The 23147-nt window shown below is 37.5% G+C and overlaps 1 protein-coding gene across 16 annotated transcripts in view; it reads right to left on the reverse strand.

Annotated features, from left to right (window-relative positions):
• The window catches only part of DMD (dystrophin), a 2170621-nt gene that overhangs the window by 482834 nt on the left and 1664640 nt on the right, over positions 1–23147 (reverse strand). For all 16 annotated transcript variants that reach the window (XM_025439443.3, XM_025439430.3, XM_025439477.3 and 13 more), the window contains one exon: positions 7286–7475. In XM_025439443.3, the coding sequence (XP_025295228.1) occupies positions 7286–7475 (190 nt within the window). The remainder of the gene's footprint in view (positions 1–7285; positions 7476–23147) is intronic.

Below are 23147 nucleotides of genomic sequence, written 5' to 3' on the forward strand. Positions count from 1 at the left end.
TTCATGGTGTCCTCTTTCCAATGTGGGCCTTTCTTTTGGTTTATTTTTTTTTAAAATTTATGATAGTCACAGAGAGAAAGAGAGAGAGAGGCAGAGACACAGGCAGAGGGAGAAGCAGGCTCCATGCACCGGGAGCCCGATGTGGGATTCGATCCCGGGTCTCCAGGATCGCGCCCTGGGCCAAAGGCAGGCGCCAAACCGCTGCGCCACCCAGGGATCCCTTTCTTTTGGTTTATATATGTAAAATTACAAAATCCTATAACTGAATCATAATGCTATTCAATTTAGCGCTTTCCTTGTATCATTCTGGATAACAGGTAATTTTAATGGCAATATCCAGAACAATTAGGTTCTAAAGTTTTCAATACATTCAATTAACATGTTAACACACATAAGAGACCATGGTAACATGGTCCAGAATGTTAGAACCCCTTTAATCAACTATGCTTATATTCCATTAAATTGATTATTTTTCCATCATTGGGCAAAGATGAATTCTTATCTTCTATATTTAGTTTTCCTTTTCATAGGAGATAAAACACCAGTCTTGAACATTTGTCCTTATTGACTCCTTCTTCCTCCTCCTCCTCTCCTCCTCCTCCTCCTCCTCCTTCTTCTTCTTCTTTTTTAAAGATTCTACCTATCCTTTCATGAGAGACACAGAGAGAGAGGCAGAGACACAGGCAGAGGGAGAAGCAGGCTCCATGCAGGGAACCCGACGTGGTACTTGATTCCAGGTCTCCAGGATCGCGCCCTGGGCTGAAGGCGGCACTAAACTGCTGAGCCACCTGGGCTGCCCAACTCATTCTTCTAAACTTTGAATTATTTCACTATTTCTTTTTGGATTATTTCTGTGATCTATAGGAATTTGAGGGTCCAAACCTGGAACATGACAAAGTTCTGAATATAGTAAGATGACAAGCATGTGACTCTTGAATCTCTTCCTAAGTACTACCATTCATAGTACTGTGAACATATGTGACCTTTTTATAGTAGCTACATGAGAATAAGAGGAAAACATAAAATCTTCCCTGTTCATGTAAAAGAAGAAACAAACTGTCCTTATTGGAAGGTTTTTGAAGATCTTGGATACATTACCCAAATACTTTTACTTGTTCCAAGGTATGAATTTTACACCAAAGCGTTGCTAGTTCTTTGCCTTTTTTCAAGGTTAAACCATTAAAAGCATCCCCATAGCTATGCTCCTTTGAATAGCATAGAAAATGGCATCACTTAATACCAATTCTGTACTGGAGTAAGTGGTATTTTGGTGACCTTTGAGTGTATTTCTGAATGGGCCGTAGAGAAAATCAAGTGATGATTTGTGTGTAAGATCATGTATTTCTTTGGATGCCATGCTAACGTCCTTCAATTTTGTATCTTCAACTGAGAACCTATATCTCTTCCAAATTTTAGATCCATATTTGCAATTGCTTTAAGGAGATGATAGTTTCACCTCTATGACTCACAGACATCTCAAAACTGAATACATTCTTGACTTCTCTTCCCACAGCTGGTTCCCCTCTTGAATTCTACGACTCCATGAAGGCACTTGGTCATGCCAAGTGGTAAGCAGTGGCTCCTCATCCTATCTCCCATGCTTCCTCACCTCTGCTTCCTGTAACATCCATTGTAATGTTGACTTTTACCTCCAAATAGCTCACATATCTGTTTCACTTGTTCAACCTCAGTACCTTATTTCTTACTAGGAATAGTGCAGAAGGAATATTCTAACTGTTGTTCCTGGACAGGTTTTATATCCTTCCAATTCTTCTCTCACCTACCAGAGTCAATCTTTCAAAAATGTAAGTCCGGTTAATTTATTTCCTTGTTTAAAACCATATTGTGACTTCCCATAGACTACAGATAAAGTCCCAACTTTTAAGGTAGATGACAAGTGGGATAGAAAGACAGCTTACACATACTGAGCCCTCTGAGTCTAACACTCTGCCCCCCTAGAGGGAATTTTACATGTATCCTATTATTTAATCCTCAAAATATGCCCACTGTATAGAAAAATATAATTAAGACGTAGAAGTTAGGGGCAACAAGTGGAAGAATAAGTGGTCTTTCTGCTTAGAAGGCTGGTACTCTATTTACTATACCCTGCTGTTTTTCCACATAATTTAGCCCCAGCTGACCTTTCTGATCTCAGTTCTTGGAACAACCATACCCCCATCATAGACAAGTACCTTTAGATTCTCAAACTCTCACAATGTCCAGGACTTTGAACATGGTATTGACTTTGCCAAAAATTCTCTTTTCAACTCTGTATACCTAGCTAGGTCCTAATACATTCTTCTAACGTACTCTGAGCAGAGGTTTTCAGCCTTGGTTAGACATCAGAATCATGGACAGTACATGCTGCCATCAATCCAATTTGAATCTCTAGGGGGTGGATTCAAGGAATTAGCATTTTTAAAAGCTCTTCCTCAGGTGCCTGGGTGGCTCAGTCGGCTAAGCATCTTACTCTTGATTTTGGCTAGTTCATGATCTCAGGGTCCTGGGATTAAGCCCTGCATTGGGCTCCATGCTCAGTGGGAAGTCTGCTGGAAATTCTCTCTCTCTCTCTTTTCCACTCCTGCTGCCCCTCCCCTCTCAAATAGATGAATAAATCTTAAAAAAACCCTCCAATATATAAGGAAGATGGGAAAACACTGTTCTAGTGAGTTTCTAGCCTCTTTGGAAGGCTTAAGCTTAATCATCTGTTTTCACTAGACCCAGTCTAGCTCTCTACTCTAATACTCGTCACACTACTATAATTTGCTTTAGCATACCATACGTATTTTGATCTCTGGAATATAAGCATTACAAAGGCAGAGGTCTATTCTAATACAGAGGCTTTTGAATATATCCAGTATGCACATTCTCATTCTTTCTCTCTCTTTCCCTCTCTCTCACACACATACACAGCCAAAATAAAAGTTATACACACACACACACACACACACACACACACACACACACACACACAAAACCTGACCCTAACTTAAGAGTGATGAACTCTGTTATTTCCTATTCTATTCTGCTAATTTTATTCCTTTCTATTTAAAAATTGTGATGCCAAGTAAAATAAATCAGACAGAGAAAGACAAATACTATATGATCTCTCTTATATGTGGAATCTAAAAAACAAAACAAAACAAAACAAAATTAGCTCACAGATATAGAGAACAGATTGGTGGTTGCAAGAGATAGGGGTAAAAGAAATGGATGAACTGGAGTTTTTTTTTGGTTTAAAAAAGTTAAATAAAAGTAAAAAAATAAAAATTGTGGATTGATACTCATTAAATTATACAACCTAATACTTTGAACTGTGTTCGAAAAGCATCTCTGTAATCATGTTTGTGGTTGTCCTCATGCCATACTAGGCACTTAACAGATTTCATGGATTAATCAAAGTTCTTGAGGAAATGATATATATAAAAGTTTTTACATATCCAAAAGAGTAGGCAGTCATTGCCAGGCAAAAGAAAAATATCAAGATTAACTTTTATATTCTTTAGACACCAAAGAAGAAGTATAGAAAATTGTATAAAACTCAGTTCAAATTATAGCAAAGGAAAGGAATACACAGAGGGTTTCCTTTTCTTAGAATTAGGGAACCTCAGATTACCTCTCTATTCTTAGATGTCCCAAGAAAGATGACAATCCAATTTATTCAGAATACTAATTGTGTTACTAAGATTGCATTCTTCCTTCTTCCTTTGGAATTAACCAGTGGGCCAAGATTTTTTTTTGTGAGAAACACTGAGGAAGTTACTTCCCCAATTTCAAAAGTGTATTAGAAATATAAGCTTCCTTAATCAATTTACAGGTGCACGCTGATGTACAATTCAAAGTTTATCGAGCTAGGCTCTCTGGAAATGTTTTCTTTAATAGGAGATAACTTTTATGATGGGGTTGGGTAGAGAGATATGGGTAAAAACAAACAAGCTTAGACAAGAAACTGGGTTTAAAGCTATGGCCTGAGACAAGATCCAGATCACAGATGAAGGAATCTCAAATATTAATTACTCCATAGTTTCTCTTGTCAGGAAAAAGATCCTAATTACACCTTTATGAGCATCTCTCCCCAACATATACCTACACCCACATACCTTCTTTACAAGCTGGTATTACAATGATCTCTTAGGGGTCCTTAGAGAATCAGTTAAGATTGACAGAAATCTTGTGAAATATTAGCAAAGATACAGAGGCTTCCCATTTTCAGATAGTTATTGATGGTTTTATGTCAGAATTTGGAACAGAGGCTATCTTTATTAATTCTCTGGGGCCCAAAGTGGAAATGTTTTGGACACAGGAAGAATGTGATTCAACTATGAATACAGTTTTTTCATTTTAAAGATAAATTTGCAATGTAAAAATTCTCAGACTGTCACCTCTCAGGGCTCTATATGATATTCTATAAAAATGTATTGGCTTTAACATTCCAGTTAGACTGTCAGAAATAACACTATTTATAAGAAAAATCTCCTCATCCTGAAGTATAAGGACAACTATAATGTCCTTGCTTTTACCAAGAAAACTAAATAAGCATTTTTTCTAATATGAGGAAGGAATTTTAATGGCTTTCAGAGTGAAATTACTCAGATTAATTCCATTCAGGAAGCATATGCTTCATAAAACATGTATTCTTATAGAACCCATGAATTGTGATTATTGCTGAGAGAATTAAACATCCTGTGAAGTGGATTGTAAATAACAGTGATACTCATTCTAGCAAGAGCTGGGGGGGGGGGGAATCTCCATATATAGAAGAATTGATTGACAGTCATAGAGCAAAAGCATATTTGTGAAGGCTCCCCCCAACCCCCTGCCAGCCCCTGTATCCATTCAGCAGCATTTTCACAAAATAAAACATCAATGCTTTCGGGTGGACAGATGTATTGGAATCTGCTGGGAGAGCTGATGTTCTGGCTAGGCATTTGGAGTTTCCTTTTTTAATATGTAAGAATTACTTTCGCTCTACAGCATGAATCAAACAATGAACATAATGCTACCAGCTTCTTCAAACAAAGTGAAAAGGCGAATCATTATACTTTTTTTCCTTCACACATATTATAGAAAATTCCTTTTGTTCAAAATAAAAAAAATCTTTGTAAGGGAAATAAAACAAAGACTTCCATTTAGCTGAAATACTGAAATTGCATGTAATCTCCTAAGATATGTGGTTATATTTATTTTCAATCTTGGCGTTTCCATTTGTTGCTTTTAAACCCCAGTACCTTAATTCAATTCTATCACTTGAAATGCACCATTAACAACAATAATCAATAGTTTTAGTAATTTCGAATTTTTTCCATGACATCGCCAAATCTTTCAGCAAAAGACTGTTATCCGGCCATCCAACTGAAAATCAGAGCTGGCTATAAAAGTCATTTCTATCCATAAAATGTAGTTTCAACCTCAGGCAACTGGAATTTATAGAAAACCCAATATTAACACAGAGGGAATGAAAAAATTGTCTCTATTTTAAAATAGTGTTGGGATCTCAGCTAGTCCTATTGTAGTTAAGGGGAAAATGATATGTCTAAGGTTTTCAGGAACTCTAGAGGAGTTTTATATAGCTTTTAATAACAAATACTTTTTATAAGTAATATACCATAAGCTAAGAAAATGTCCTCTGCATAACTTTCAACTGTTTTTGAAAGGGAGCTCAGAGATCTAAACACAAAATGTAGTTTCTTCTCCATTCTCCCATAGGAGATACAGTTTAAAAACAAGGCAACTTTTTCTCTTAATGATTCAGAATCTTGCAGTTTCTCAGAATTTTCATTGTATAGTAATGCAGATAACAACATATAGTAGATACATGGATGTGTCTTTGCCCTCAATCAGACTTGTTCACTAATTTAAAGGATGTTTTATCAAATCTTTATTATAAAATGGTCTCTTGGATTATTCTTTCTTTTCAAACTAATCTGCTAAAAAACCCACGTGAAGTTTTATTCTTTATCTACCATAGCTGATGAGAATATGTGAGCCCATATATTTATTAAAATTCGAGGTAGCTTCATGGGTATGTAGAAGGAGGAAGAGCTAAAAGTTTATAAAATATCATAAGTAAGTTGCAGCAGAATATTCTCTAACCATTCATCTAAGAGTTACCAAAAAAATCTAACTTTGCATTGCTTTTATATTCTAGAGCCATGGGACACATCTACAAAGATAAAGTCAGATGTTGCTCTAACAAACTATGATGAACGAACCAATGATCAAACTAATTCAACACACATTGTGGAGGAGCAAGTGGGGTCTAAGGAGCATGGAAGACACAAACGACGAATTTGAGAAGCTATGAATTGCCACTGTCATTAACTCTATGCACAAGAGCAGGAAAGTAGATCAAGTATCCTATCAAAACAAAAAAAAAGAAGGAAAACGAGGAAAGAAACATTGCTTATTATGGTCTGACGGTGGAATTATTTTTCAAGCTAGGATATACAATCACTTTTTCATCATAATTTAAATATATGGAAAAAAGTAGTCCAAAACCTGGATCATATTGTTTTTAACACTCTAAGTTTGAGATACTAGTAAAGTTCTTGTTTCATGTCAGAAAACTCAACTATACATAACAACACTTCATAATGGTTCAGAAAATTATATCAGGCACGGAGAATGAACGTAAGAAGCCTCCTTGAACCAAGATGTCATTTAGACAAAACTACCCTAAACTTCCCTTTTCACTGTTTATGCATATGAAATTTTATAGCAATAATTTTTGTTTCTAGGAAAAACAATTGTCTGAAAATTGTATGATCATTAACTATGACAAATTTAGCCATCTCATTTTTCTTTTTACAGATCGTGTTGGGAAGAAAGCTACAAAATGCCAGATTAACATTTCAAAATGTATTTGGAAGTAATGAAGGGAAACTGATTCAGTTAGCAACGCTAAATAAAACAGACAATTCATACAGATGCTTTCCCTGTAAAATATTAAATAAACACTCCAAAATGGCAACTTTTTCCATTTAATAAACCAATTCCTAATTTATTTCTTGGAGCAAAGTTTCTCCTTGGCCAAAGCTCTGGTTTTACGTGCAAGTTTTCCCTGGTGAAAAAAACATGGACCATTTGGAAGCCTGGGGTGTTAAATGAAATACTAAATGACTTTGCCTTCTCCCTCTGCCTCTTTCCTTCTTGGCCATATGCCGCACTGTATCACGCCATATAAAACAACCACTTTACTTTGTCCCCAGCACATCAGTTATGAAGACCGACGCTGTGAACTGTTCACATGGATTCACAAGAGGCAAAGTAGAAAAGCTTTACTTACTTGCCATTGTTTCATCAGCTCTCTTACTCCCTTGGAATCTTCTAGAAGCCTTTCCTTATGGGTGGCATCCTGCAGGACGTTGGCAGTTGTTTCGGCTTCTGTAAGCCAGGCAAGGAACTTCTCCAGGTCCAAGGGGAACTGTTGCAGTAATCTGTGGGTTTCTTCCAGAGCAGCCTCTCGCTCACTCAATCTGCAAAGGAACCAATGTCCAGATGTAATTCTCCTCAGTTATCAGAATGGTGCACCCCGGGGGCCCTCATTAAAGGAGCTAAGATCAAGGGACTAAATTGTAATATACCAACAAGGGTATGGGTTGTTGCTAAAAGTCCTCTTAGAAGCAACAACTAGAATAGTGTGTGTGTATGTATATTTGTGTGTGTGTGTGTAGACTCTGGAGTGTTCATATATGAACTTCCAAAAACAATCTTTTTTTTTTTTAACTTGATAGTTTTTTTTACTGGTTGACTGTGAAAACTTATTTTCATATGCTGCAAAAGTGAAAGCTCATCTTTATAGGTAAAGCTCCCAAATCCCCATACCATGCTTATCTTTGATGTCACCTGAGGCAGAAAGTCAGGATTCAGTAGGCAAGGAAAAAGGTCAAGAAAATGCAAAGCTAAACCAGAAAGTAGAACAGTGGAGGAAACAAGAGAAAGGGATCAGAGGGCAGACGAGAACAGAAAGACTAACAAGGAGAAAGATGACATATTTCACAGAAAACATTGTGCAACATATCACATTGCGTGACAGTATTGTGTTCTAATGGCTTCTAACTGCAGTGTTAGCTTTACATTTCGTTATCTGATGGTCATGCAACTGAGAATATTCTCCCAAAGGAAAAACTTCTGTGTAATGGAAAAAGGAAAGCTGAAAAACCAGCCAGACCTGGGTCCAATCCCAATATCCTCTACCATCTGTGTGGTGTAACACCTTACTTAACCTCTCGGAGTTCAAAGTTTCTTATCTACAATGCCTATTGCTGGGCTGAGAATGAAAATATGACAATGTGTGTGTCAGGATGACTGCCTCCCACATACCGTTAGTTATATATCAGGGTTACTCAAACACCTTCCTTCACTCGGCCCACATCCCATTCCTCTTTCTCTAAACTTTTTTTTAAAGATTTTATTTATTTGAGAGGCAGAGAGAACACATGAGTGGGGAGGGAGGGGCAGAGGGAGAGGGAGGAGCAGACTCCCTGCTGAGCAGGGAACCTGAAGCGGGCTCTATCCCAGGACCCAGGACTGTGACCTGAGCAGAAGGCAGATGTTTAACCAATTGAGTCACCCAGGCGCCGCCTCACCCTTCCTCTAATCTTTTAGAAAGGGTGAACCAAATTTCCTAATGACACAAAAATCTAAAAAATTTATATATATATATATAATGCATATATTGTGGATACACACACATATGCCCTCAGCAAAAATCTACATAATAACATCTTGGAGGGAAAATTGTCTTTGGCAGTAACAGTCCCATCTAAAAAGATTCAGGTAAATTTTGTCTGCAATGAGGAAATTAGTACTCTATTTAAATGCCATATTTGCCTTCTATTACTACACAAACACTTTCTGGGATTAAACATAAGCTAAAAATGGATTTTAAAAAATTGAACACTTGAATATGATACACACTGCTTGTTAGGATGTGATTGTCAATAATTATGCAAAACTGCAATTTATTTCAGCAGCAACTTTATCATGGGATGTGCAAACCAGGCAATAAACAGCTCCTGCCGAGCCAGCGGCAGCAAAGCCCCCGGAAGAGCTGTTTATTCATCACGGGTGAGGTTTTTGCTGAGCCTACAGTCTTCCACAGTGTAGTTTCGGTGCTCATACTGGATAAAAATCTTCTGTCTGCGTTAACTGGTGGAGGGTAGAATAGGTTTATGAGGATGCAGCTATCGGAAAAAAAGGAAGCATTGCATGAAGCTATTTATCAACCCCTAAATAAACTGTAATGCTGCATAGCCTAAAGTTACCTTGGCATTTGGGTTGGGCAAATCAGTTCAACCTTGCCTAGTTCATGGACTAACCTGGACTGCTTGCTCCCTGCTTATCTGGTTTTCAAACTATCAATGGAGGGAGGAAGATCAAAATCGTTATTTATTTATCATTTTATTCAGTATGACTTAAAAGCTCAGAACCATTGCAACAGCACTGAGAATCTTAATGTTACAATCTGGCATGAAACGCACAGGTTGAAGCACCTGAAACCTGCTCGCATCTGGCCATTTCTGACCTACAGAAGTGGCGATCTCATCCTGTTCAAGCTAGTATTTCTAGGCTGACTTGCACATCAGAAATCACTAAGACTTACGCCACCTCTAGCCTAAAATTTGGGGTAGAAATAAGCTGTCGCATTCCAGAAGACAAGTGCAGGGTTAGACGATGACATATTTTCTAACATGCTCCAACTTCATGGAAAATAAAAGGACAAAAATGAAACTCTCAGGGCAGAGTGAAGCCTGGAGAGAGGTAGACAGTGTGCATTTTATTATCAGGGTCCCCCTCATCATGAGCTGCACACGATGCTCCCCTATTCTTGAACTAAAAACACCACTTATCCTCTGCTTCCAGAGAAGGTAACTAGTAAATAACTTTCCAAGAGTTCTTTGTAAAATATGATGCACATAAATTAGATGAAAGGGTTCTACCGAGACAATGAGATTTCTAGCCAAATCCTACCAGCGAGTTTGCTGCTTTGTAAATTAGGCCCTTAGGGAAGAACAGTAACTCTTGCAGGACAGTAAGGCACCATTTTCCTCAATGATACCCTAGTGCTCAGAAATATTGACAACATCAAGCTTAATCTTTGCTAATTTGGAAAATATGTTAACAAAATTCAATGGCCGTGAGAGCAGAAAATCTCTTCAAATGAGTTCTTTTACAGGCCTCTTTGATCAGAGGTGAGATTGTTGTTTCCTGCTCATGTGGGAGTTTTAAGGCTGCATCCTTTCTCCTGAGGTCAATCTACGTACGCCGAATTCCTAAATTTTAATCACACCAAGCCTAGACCAGAAATGAGGGTACTTATATGTCATATTTGTGCATTCAAAATAGCTCCGGATGTATGTCATACTTTTTAATTTTCCATAACCATATGGCTTTAAGTGGCTTATATGATTAATAAAAATGCAGAAATAATGAGAATCATAAAGAAATCTTAAAAATTGTTTTAGAATAAAACCGAAGATCTTGAACATGGGTTATTTTATCAATTCTGTCTGGGTTATCCAATTATGGGATCCTGGTGAAAATTTGGGTGAACTTTAAAAGTAACAATGCCCAGGTATTGGAAATAGTAATAATACTTTACCAATATATTCTACTACAGAGGTTAAGTCCTTTTTTATGCAACTAATATTGTCAGCTATTCTAGGTTTATAACATACAATAGCTAAGAATCTGGTGGAGTGTGGACTGGTATGATGACTTTTATTTTTTTTTTCTGTTTAAAAGGTCACCATGTACCTTTCTCAAGTGCCTAAGTATGAGTGGTGTGGTACAGTGGTTCTAAAAATGTGACCCACAGACCAGTGGCATTAGCATTATCTGAGAACATATTAGAAATGCAAATTCTCGAGCCTTACCCTGGACCTGCTAAATCAGAAAGTCTGTGCATGGAGTTCAGTGGCTGTGTTTTAACAAGTCTTCTAGGTGATTCCAATATATGCTAAAGCTTTGAGTATCACCGCCACTCGAGACCCATTCATTTTGCCCTAGCTTCTGAGAAAGCTACTGGAGGCAGGATGCAGCCAATGACTGGTGAATGTGTGGGCTATAAAAGCCTGGCCCTCTTGCTCCAACTCAGAACAATTCGGGAGGATTGGGGAGGGGGGTGGTTGATTGATGCTGTGGTTGCAACTGCACTGAAGCCCAGCTTCTCCTTCCCTGTCCTGCTTCCTTCCTGTTCCTTCCCTCACAGGTGTTAATCCTGACAGCAGTCGCTAACAAAATTCCTGCAAGTTAATCGCTTTCTCAGAATCTGCCTCCTGGGAAAACTGACATGCTGAGATGTCATACTAAATGAGGATTTTAAAAATATACATGCTTAAGAAATAAATGTATGTGAGAAATATACAACTACTTACACGGACTGTGGTCTCATAAGGGGACAGGATGGAATATTCTCACACTCAGGAAATGAGCCTGAAGAGCGCCTGCACCCTTGGTTGCCCTTTAAGAGGATCTATAGAGAGGCACCTGGGTGGCTCAGGTCATGATCTCAGGGTCCTGGGATTGAGCCCCTCATCGGGCTCCCTGCTCAGTGGGGAGTCTGCTTCTGTCCCACCCCCTGCTTGTGCTCTCTCACTGGTGCACTCTCTCAAATAAACAAAATCTTAAAAAAAATAAGGATCTATACGTAGTGTAGAGTTGCATTATCACCAGTTAGAAGAACTTACTGAAGGGCAAAATGCTGTACTGTAAAGCTTAGTACAACCCTGTACCTGCCCAAGAAGGTACTCATCCAGAGCCAATTCTGCTCAAAGGGGAAGAATTACAGAAGGCAGGTCTTCAGCATCTCCGTTTTCCGTTTAAGAACTGATTATCAGTGAGGCAATCAGACAAGCAATACTCTGATCTGTCACCAAGCACCCACACACATATCAGGGTATCTCTAACTAAATCTTTAAGACTCCAAATTTTCTATTGAGTTGAATATCAGCAATTTCTTATGGGTCAACTTAATACATAAAAAGCACATGAGGAAAGGGAAACTTATTACTTTCCCAAGTAAGGCTGTAGAGCTGAATGAATGCATAGACAATATTCTACTCATAGATACATGAGTGGACAATACTTTATCAGTGCACTGTAACCAGGATTTTACATATATAAAATTTTAAAAATATGTTATATATATAATCAAACAGAAAGAAACACATTGAATATTTTTAGGGGGAAAAAGGCTCAATCTGATAGAGGAGGCTATTCGGCCCAGGTGTTTTTTTAAGTGTGACAAATTGAGGAAATTCACAGCACTCAGTCTTCTGCTAAAAAACACCCCTGATCTGTGCCCTTGTATTGTCATGGAGTAACCAAAAAAAATACCTGCACTATCACCTTCCTGGCTTATTTGCATTGAACCACTATCATTTCCTATGATATTTTTAGGAAATGATTATAGGATGACAATTTTTTTCCCTTTTGTTGGTGTTAGATACTGATATAAGAGAATGAGCACCTTAGCAGCAACGTGCAACACTAGTCACAGGACCAAACATAACCTGAGGTTCGATCTCTCTGTAACTGTAACAGTCTCCACTGGCTTGCTAGAAAATGCATTACATTTTGATTTTTAAAAATCACTTCAGATTGTGTTTTCAAGGGACAGCTAGAATTGTATTACCAATGGATATACAGCAGTTGGTTGAAAGGATTCCATTTAATCGCTAGCAATTGTATTAGTAATTTGCACCAAGGAGAAGCATGAATCTAAACTAAGTCCTTCAATAATGCTTGGCCTAGTCCCCCGTCAGTACTTGTCTAGCCACAACTCTAATGTTGTGGCTTAGGGCAACATCTACCTAGAAATACAGCCATAGAAGCATTCTGGCTGTGAGAGGATGTTTCTCTTTTCTCCTCTGCGGCTGAATGATACAGTGAGAAATATACTGTGTTCTTTTAACTATTGACCCAGAATAAGAGATCAAGGCTCTAAGATATGGCACAGAAAATATATTTTTAAAGCTAACATCCATATAGTTTTTCACATGTTTTAAAATATATTCAGACTTATTCTCTCATCGTTTTATAAGGTATCTCCAATTTTTTTTACCTACAGTCTACTTCTGTTTTTCTTTGTATGCCTTCCAGTTGGATATTTCATTCCCTCTCAATGGCTTTAAGCTCTACACAGATCATCATTAAATCAGCACCTCATTCTTTTTTGTTTTTAGCACCTCATTCTTATTTGTACATGCCTACCAACATCTCATTAAGTCATCTATGCATCTATTCCATACGTATTATGTGCCAGGATCTATGCTCAGTGATGGTGACACAAAAGTCAATGAGGCATGGACATGGACTTTGGCATTTAATATATTCAATTCTGGTGGAGGAGACAGAGAGGTAAACATTTAACTATACTTATGGTGTGATTAAGCCTATAATTCATGTGGATTCCCTACCAGTAGCTCAAATGTATTCATGAACTAGGATCTCAATTTGCCTAACAAGTGATAAATCTACCTTTAAACATTTTTCTGGCCTTTTCTGATCAAAGGAAGTAGAGATCATCTAGCTGGATTTTATCTCAACATACGGTGACAGATGCTCAAAGTTGGCCTAATTGAATTGATTTTCATAAAAATAAGAAATCTCTTAGATCTATGGTCCAGGTTATTGCTGGTTTCATTTTGCTGTTGGTGAGATTCATTCTGAAAGAACTGGATGACTTTTCCAAAGTTGCACACAAGTGGCAGAATTGGGATTATAGCCCAAGCCTTGCACCCTAGAAATTTTTATAACTCTGAAAGTAGATATTGGTGTCTACATCCCCCAGATACATTCATTGTAGGACAAGAAAGAAAAGTGCAGAGACAGTTATACCACTGAATCCTGGTCTTCATTTTGGAGTACAGATTTAACTATTTGTTACTTTACCATAAGCAGAATCATTGAAACGTGAAAAAAAGTACACATAAGAGAACACAGACATGCAAAGATATTTTCCCACCCTAACTAAAGCAGAAAGATCTAGCTGGTGTTTGCTTCAAAACAAAAAAAAATCCATTTTCAACGCAAATTTGCTGGTTTGCTGTTCACCGACATATGAATTAACGAGGTTTTCATCCCCTCTCTCCTGAGGTCTGGTACTAAATTACTCAAACTCTCCAGAGTTAATTGGAAACCATGACCTAAATGTTCCCAAAGTATTGCTGATTAGTTCTCAGAAAACTCATTCCCATCTTTCCTCACCCCAGACAACACAGGATGACTTTTTAACATGTGCAGAAGCAACACACTTGCATGAAAAATAGATTAATGCTCTAAAGATAAACTGCAGCTTTGAAGTTATCTGCTGAAACTTCCTTCAATGATACAGACATTTTAGTAAAAAAAAAATTTATATCACGTAGACTTTACCTTTAGATAGTAAGAGAGTATCGGCATGATCATGCAAGGAATTTTAAAATACAACATTCCATACATATATCTTTTGATTCTTTGAACATTTTTAAAATTGAGATTTGTACAGTATATCATCAGAGAAACAACCATTATTACGTACTTTTCCTAAAAGCACTGGGACATTTCTGAGAAGAAAATGTTGACAATGGTTAAAACTTTCCATTATTCTTTGCATTACTCATTTCATTTGACTTCTGTTTCTGTCATGTATCACTGAGAAAAATTAGGTGATAAAAGAAGTGTACAAAATATTATGCATAGGTGAAATACTCAAGATATATGTACATATATGTATTCCTATCTTTGATTGTTAACAAAGAGATGAACATCTTTTAATCAAAGATTTATAGTTTATATTTTCCACAGATAAAATACCTAAGGACACTATTTGGGGAAGCTTAAAAATAATGTTTGGGATTGGTTCATACACAGAGATTCCAAGTATTATTCTGGATATTTATAGAACTATAAAAGATCTTTAGGAAAAATGTGGTTATACTACCTTCCAGATAAATACAAACTTAGATTAGGGTTGGGCTTATAGTTAAACATAGTTTCTTTTTCTTAAAAGATTTTATTTATTTATTCATGAGACAGAGAGATAGATATATAGAGAGAGACAGAGAGAGAGAGAGGCAGAAGCAGGCTCCATGCAGGGAGCCCGATGTGGGACTCGATCCTGGGTCTCCAGGATCACACCCTGGGCTGAAGGCAGGCGCTAAACCGCTGAGCTACCCAGGGATCCCCTAAACATAGTTTCTGAAGTTATAGGAACATAGCTTATAGTTATAAGTTTCTTGATGTTATAGGAACATCAAGATGGATGGAAATTAGGATGGGCACCCTTGTGCTTCGGTCAGGGCCTGACTTTGAACACATTTTCCTCCTCCTCACTGGGGAAGCCTCCCCCTCCCTTCAGTTGTCTTTCTGTAGAATCTTTCACTCCAGGAACTTGGCCTGGGTAGTGACATCTCACTGACCTCGATGTACCCTTCCTAACGAGACTCGGGGGGGGCGGGGGAGGGGGCAGGTGCCGGCTCTAGCAGGAGACCACCTGGAGGACACGACCAACACTCGGGCCAAGTTCCTATCGAAACCGCCCTGGTCCTGGGTTTTCCTAGAAAACCTCTCTGGGCCTTTCACCCCAGGTGGGCTTACAGTCTTGGGGGCAGGAGCCTGCTGCAGCCTCGTTTGTCTGGCGAAGTATGAAACAATCTTCCTTCTTTATCCTCCCAACTCTGTCTTCATGTTATGTTTTGGCTCCAGAGCACAGAGGTCAATTTTTGACATCTCTAAATAAATTCTCAATGATTTGTATTATGTGGTCTGTAAGGTGAATTTTCGGTTTTGGTCACTTGTAGTGTAACTCTCTTTAGGAGATGTGTTTCCTACATGTTGATAAGCTGAATTGAGTAGCTTTCTTCTAAAAGGATATATGAAAAGTAATACAGTAACCAAATTAGAAGGACAAGCCTAGGATCATCTCTCGAGTCTCCTAAGACTGTGCTGTCAAATAAATATGCATTCTTATTCTCACTTAGAGAAAACCAGAACAGATGGTTAGACGTTGATACATAATATTCTGAAGGCGGCAAGGCAGGTTGGTTCAATTTTCTAAGATCAAAAGTCAAACATGTAGATTCTCTTGAAAAGGAAGTGGCTAAAAACCTATCACCAGATGATATGAACTTACAGTAGAGGTCTATCAATGGAATTGGGAAAACAAACAATTTCCTAATTCCTGACGTGAACTTGAAGTTATAGTCTCTAAATATTTGTGACTTTTATTACCTGATTCCTCATTCAGCATTCTCCTGTGGTTAATAACACATTCTTGAGAGTTCTTTAAATTCAACCCTTATTGTTACAGTATTTTGTACTAAAATAATGCTCCTTGGTTTTGATGCTTTTTCACATATATTTTCTCCCTTGATACTTTTAAAAAATCTGAGGAGGTTAGTGGGACCAGTTGTTATAATATAATCATCAACACTTTGTAAAAGAGAAACCTGACTTTCAGAGAGGCTGGATGAATTTCCCAAATAAGTGGCAAAGCCAGAAACACCAAATCTAGTCCACTCTAAGATATTACCTCTCAAGGTTGATTTGCCAATCTCTCTGTGAGGTAAATATAATGGGTATTAATATATGACTAGGCTCAAAAGCTCTTTGTTTTCTGTGATTATTATATGAATAAGGATTATGATGTGTATTTGTGTGGAGAAAAAAATTATAAGCTCTTTGCTTATCATCTGTAGCTGCCATCTAAGAGAGCTGTTAGAATAAATACAGCACTTTGGACCTGAGGTAGGCTTGAGGCTTTTATATTCAAAAAAGAGCACATTACGGGCAGTGGTGAAATCTTTTTCTTCTTAGGAAATAAGGGAAAATCATATGATTGTGCCCTTCTTATAATGGTAACTTAATAAATGTTTGCTGAGGATATAGAGATTATCGGGAAGTCTGTACCTTTTGAGAAATGTTTTACATTAAAATGATCTAACAAGAAAACCAAACACGTCTCTTTTCTAGAAATTTTACAGTAAAATAAATACATTTTTATAAGACCAGCTGAGAAATGAATTAATCTCTCAGAGTGACTAAGTCTTGGTGGATTCTAAACAAATTGCCCTTTTAATTTTGAACCTCTTTTAATGGCTCAGATATGATTTACAAGACTGGTAAATCTGATATGATTTATAAGATTTGGAGGATTACAAATAGCTTGAGCTAATTAAAACTGATGCTCAAAAGAAAGATTTAAAATTTCTTGATTTCTTACTTTAATTACTAGGGGGAGAAACTGTATTTAAAAGAACTAGATACTCTGAGATTCACTGATGGCCTTTCACTAGATCAATTCAAATTTATGAGGGATAGTCATAAATTAAGGATTTATTTTTTTCAATTAAAACTACAACACTAAAGGAATAAATCTGAGGCCTTCATGTGCTTTCAAGAATCGCCTTGGGGTGTCTGGATGGCATAGTCGGTTGAGCATCTGACTCTTGATTTTGGCTCAGGTTGGGATCATGGGGTCATGAGATCAAGCCCTGCGTTGGGCTCAGTGCTGAGTGGGGAGTCAGCTGGAGATTCTCTCCCTCTGCCCCTATCCCCCCCCCCACTCATGTACTCACAAGTATGCTCTCTCTCTAATAAATAATCTTTTAAAAAAAGAATCGTCTTACTTATGAATGCACCACTTACAAAAAGTCTCTTATTCTTCTTTGTCATCATCATTCCCTTACTGTAAATTCCTTAAGAGCAAGATTCATACCATGGTTTCTGGTATTTAATAGTCACTCGGCAAATCCAATTAAAATCAATAAACCTACTATGAATCAGACAGACATTCTACAAATGAGAAGGTCCTAGTCCCCTGTTCTTAAAAAACTTAAGAGTCCAAATTACTTCTTGACGTAAATTGATTGGATAATAATTTATATTTTATAGAATCTTAAAGTTTATACATTGCTTTCACATACGTTAAGTTGAATCTTTTTTTAAAATTTTATCTATTTATTCATGAGAGATATAGAGAGAGAGAGAGAGGCAGAGACATAGGCAGAGGGAGAAGCAGGCTCCTCGCAGGGAGCCGGATGCAGGACTCGGTCCTGGGACTCCAGGATCATGCCCTGGGCCGAAGGCAGGTGCTAAACCGCTGAGCTACCCAGGGATTCCCCCATAAGTTGAGTCTCTTAATAATTAGCGGATATCACCTTCGTTTGTTACACAAAATGGATTATATAAAAGACTCTTATTCAGTTATAACTGAGACATTTAAAAATGAGGATGAGTAATTCTGTGACCAAAACTGTGCTCTGCTTTGCAGAAGTGTAGACATTAATGAAATCTTTGGAGGTTGTAACTTTCATCGAGTTTTGTACTAGTAGTGAAAATGAAGTGGACTGGCCAATGCATTGCACTGAATTGGCCGTCACTACTCAAACAAAACCAACATAGTTTCTTTGGAATTTTTAAAATGAGCTCCCACAGACTGTTAATTTAATGTATTTTTTAGGTGCACCGCAAAGCCAGAGTGCATAACAAACAATAGCTTCTGTTAAAAACAATCCACTACCCTGGCAAATGTTCTGATTGCCCTTAAATTTGATCCTGACCCAGAGATATGTACTAAACATGCCCTCCAGATTCATCCTGTCCAGGTATTCATGTGGCTCTATTGCCCAATGCACCCCTATGCTCCTTGGTTTGTATCGGCCGTGAATGTGAATGGGCATCTTCTCTATAGCTCTACTCATGTTCTGTCAGAAATATTCAGTGTGTCAGGGACTAGAACAGAACCTTTGGCACAGCACCAGAGGTCTTGCACCACTTGACACCCATCTATTAATTGACATCCTTTGGGTAACAGCATGTAACAGTTTCTAAATCATCCAACCTACCTTGCATCTAATCTAGCCAGTATTTCTCCAATTGATTCATAAGAATATAATGAAAGGCTTTGTCAAATGCCCTGATGAAATGCCAACAGACTGCTGCCTTTTGTTTCCCTACCAGCCTAAACTTTCTTCAGGGTAAAAAAATCATTTCTGCCCTTAATATACAGATCACACAGGTTTTTATTTATCTCTGTATATATGTGAATCTGTGTTTGTTTCACTAAATTACCTGGTTAACCTCATCAAGAAATGGGTGTGTATGTCTCTTATGGCCTACATCTAAGAAGCATACATTATTTTAAATATCTTGGGAGCTACAATAATATCACCTGTGATGGTTGTACATAATTTAATTCCATCTGTTAACATCTAGTTAGAAGGCAGTTAATATCTCTGAGAGGGGTGTCATCAATATCCTTTTGGAGAGAACATGCCATTCAGTAAAGATGGTGGAAATAGATTATCACCACAGTGATAATCCCATAATTTGTAAAGGCTTTTGTTACACAATCTAGGAAGATCTTAAATGCTTGCTCATTTCATTCAGTCTTATAAAAATGGCAACTGTATCACCAAGAAATACGTTAGGTTCTCAGAGAGTATTGCTATTTCATTAATTCACAGATCGGTTCTTGTCCAGAAAAATAGTTAACCATATTTTACGGATCACATTAGAGAGCCCTTCTGGAAATTGAGGGAAGATTTTTAAACTAATACACTGATTGCAGAGCACTACTAGCAGTCTGTGGAGATGGGCTGGCGAGGGGAGATGTCTCAGACAGCAAAGAATTGTCCCAAGTCCCGCAGCACTTCTGCACATCCTACTGGACATTCACATGGGGGAAACCCTGTTGATAAGTATTATATGTATGTATGTATATATATATATATATATATATATACATATAATACTTTGATCAAGGTTTTAATACACATTGAACTTTTTCTTCTGGAAATAAAACTAAATGCCATGAAAATCCAAGAAAATTGCTTTGCATTAAAAATTATGTCAAGAGTTGTTCAGCATTTTGGAAAGTTCCATTAAGAATGGCCAGTGCTGCTCACAGTATTCAAGTCCCCATACAATACATGGTGTCGTTCTGCATTCGTTATTGTATTCATAGTATAATCACCTAAAAACATCTTTTGTGTTCTACTGTGGTCCTAATTGAATAACTGCATACCAAAATAGAGATTATTTCACTATAAATGACTCATTTCTCTTTAAAATTAAAGTCAGGGCATTTAAAAAAAATCTGTTTAGGGGTGCCTGGGGGGTTCAATTGGTTAAGCCTCTGCCTTTGGCCCAAATCATGATCTCAGGGTCCTGGGATAGAGCCCTGCATTGGGCTCCTTGCTAAGTGGGGAGTCTGCTTCTCCCTCTCCCTCTGATACTCCTCCTGCTTGTGCTTTCTGGCGCGCGCTCTCTCTCTCAAATAAGTAAGTAAGTAAATAAATAAATAAGTAAATAATCTGAAAAAAATTCTGTCTAGAGGCAGGGAATCTTATCTACGACTTTTGGTCTATGATAGTAAAGAAGGTGTTACAAGAAAAGAAAGGGGGGTTTCAACCTGAAGCTTGAAAACCACGGATATAGAGTGATAGGGAAATTCCAGGACAGAAGCTATTATACAGAAAATAAATAGAATTTTTTAAAGAAGAGAATGAGGATATTTTCCCCCTGTGCATCCAATTCCTGATCCTGACTGCTCCACAGAGAATGAAATCACATTTTAAAAATTGCTCTTTTACGGCCAGCTGTGACTAGCAATGAACCGGAGGTCTGCTTCGTATATGAACCCGAATTAAAAACAGCCAGCCCCTTCGTCAGTTCAGAGCCCACATTCTTGATTACATTTGACACAATAATCATCATCATATCTTAAGACTCAAATCAGCCTGACAGTGCTCGACTCAGGGCTGCTTCTCTCAATTAGCTGGAAATTGGGGCCCAGATCATTTTCTAGAGAATAAGTTTACATTTACCATTTGGCTGTGGTGATAAGGTGACGAAAATGATGGAAGGAGCAAAATCAACTTTCTAACTTATATAGTAACTATTTTATTCTAAGTTCACCTAATGCTGGCAAACCTGTTTTGATGGGAATGAAGAAGTGCAAGCTTTTTGTTGTGGTAGTTGTTGTTATTTTTTAAACAAATATACAAAGCTTAAGACAGCTAGAGTTTGGACTAGAAGGGAGAAATAAATGCATACTGTGAATATTTAAAAAAATATTTTCCAAATGAGAGCTTTCAAAAGGGACTGCCCTTTTATGTAAAAGATTTATTAAAAATAACTTGTCATTACTAGATGGGTACGGGTTATTTGAAAACCAAAAGTGAAGAGATATCAGGGTTCCGAGGAGTGAATTTCCAGTTAGATGCTAACATGAGAGCACTGTGTTCATGTGACACTAGTGTTATTTTAAGCATCTGGTTCAAAATCATATCTATATTTCTAGAGGAAAAATAATCAAGGAAATTTGTATGCAGTTTATTTCCTTGATTAGGATACTTTTCTATCCAGATTAAGGCGGTCAGTACACATTGTGGAAAAAATGGACAACTAGCGAAGGTAGCCAGATGTGCTCAGAGCACAATGCCCTTATGTGCCATTTTCTGACGGGTGACAACATGGAGTCAGAAGAGAAATGCACAGATGAGACAAAGAGGACTCTAGAAAGGAAGGTTAAGAGCAGGAGAGTAGAACTGGAAGAGCACATAGATTCTGGAGGGGACTGAGATACAAGGCATCTGGTAGCCACTGGGGATGAGTGACTGCAGGAACAGGGGTAGGGAGGTAAAATCAGACAAAATGCAGGAGCTCATGGGAAGCAAATGCCAAAAATAATGGAGAAATGCCACAGAGAATGAGTTGGAAATAAAAACAAAAGTAAGGAGAGAGGCCAAGTTGGGGACAGAAGCACAGGAGAAGTGTCAGAAATCACAAACAAGAAAGGGGCATGGCAAGGGCAATGCTTCTCCAAGTTTTCTTTTCTGTAAGCAGCCCTATTCACTCAAAGCTGAACATTTCTTCTAAGATGGTATGTCATGAATGTCCTTAATGTACAGTTATTCCTAAATTTTTTTTTAGTTATTCCTAAATTTATTTTTCTTACAGTGCAGTTATATTTATGTGGGATTTAAGATGGATTTTTTTTTTTAAGTAGAGTGGAGGGATGGATTTTTAAAGTCTGGTTCCTGATGCAAGTTTTAGATATTTTGTAGAAAAGAAGGCCAGACTGTTAAAATGCATGAACAGTCATCTAGTATATATAACATCACCTAAATTAATTTTGCCCCTAATTTTTATGATAGGCATTATTGAAGAAGATGATCATTGTACTGCTTCTCAAAGAATTAATTAATGTCTTTCTCTTTTAGGATTAGCTGACAATCTGAGTATTTATGTAAGCAACATTTCCATAGGGTCCATTCTCCTTGAGAAAACAAAGCTCACATTTTCTTTTATCAGAGCAATTAAATCTTTGAAGACTTAGTTTTTGACCATTAGAAATATAAAAACAAAATCCTCATATAAGGCAACTTCTTTAATATTATTTAAAGATTCATTCATTCATTCATTCATTCATGAGGGACACACAGAGAGAGAGACAGAGACACAGGCAGAGGGAGAAGCAGGCTCCTTGCGGGGAGCCTGATGTGGGACTCGAAACCTGGACCTGGGATCACGCCCTGAGCCAAAGGTAGATGCTCAGCTGCTGAGCCACCCAGGCGTCCCTCTTTAAAATTATTTAGAAAAATAAAAAAATAAATAAATAAATAAAATTATTTAGAAAAAAAGTATATATACACACATTTTAAAAAAACCTACACAGTCCACTGCCAAGAGTAGTATGAAGTTAACATATACACAGCAAAGTTTGGCAAAAGTAATAAAAAAATGAGCATAGGAATAATATTTAATTTTCCTCTGTACATATTTAATATTAATCTCTCTCATGTTATCTAAGAATGGTTCTTCCAAATTCTAGCACTCTTGAATCATAAGGAAATGAATTAGAAATCCTTTGAGTGACTACTACTTACTTGCAATGAGAGATACCAAGTTGTAAAGCATCTGGCTCATCTTTGTGCTGGTATGATTTCTCAAAATAAAAAATGCTCTTTAGATGTTATCATTTAAATAAGACCCTTAATAATTAACCAACTGATTTGTTTTTGTTGGTTTCAAGGTAGATGCTAATGATCAACACTGATAAAGGCATAGCACTATAAAAACCGACACAAGCAGATTACTGACCAATTTGGTCACTTCTTTACTCATGTTCACCTAACTAGTTAGTCATGAATTTTTTG

This window comes from Canis lupus, chromosome X (assembly GCF_003254725.2).
Source record: "Canis lupus dingo isolate Sandy chromosome X, ASM325472v2, whole genome shotgun sequence".
In the NCBI taxonomy this organism is placed as follows: domain Eukaryota; kingdom Metazoa; phylum Chordata; class Mammalia; order Carnivora; family Canidae; genus Canis; species Canis lupus.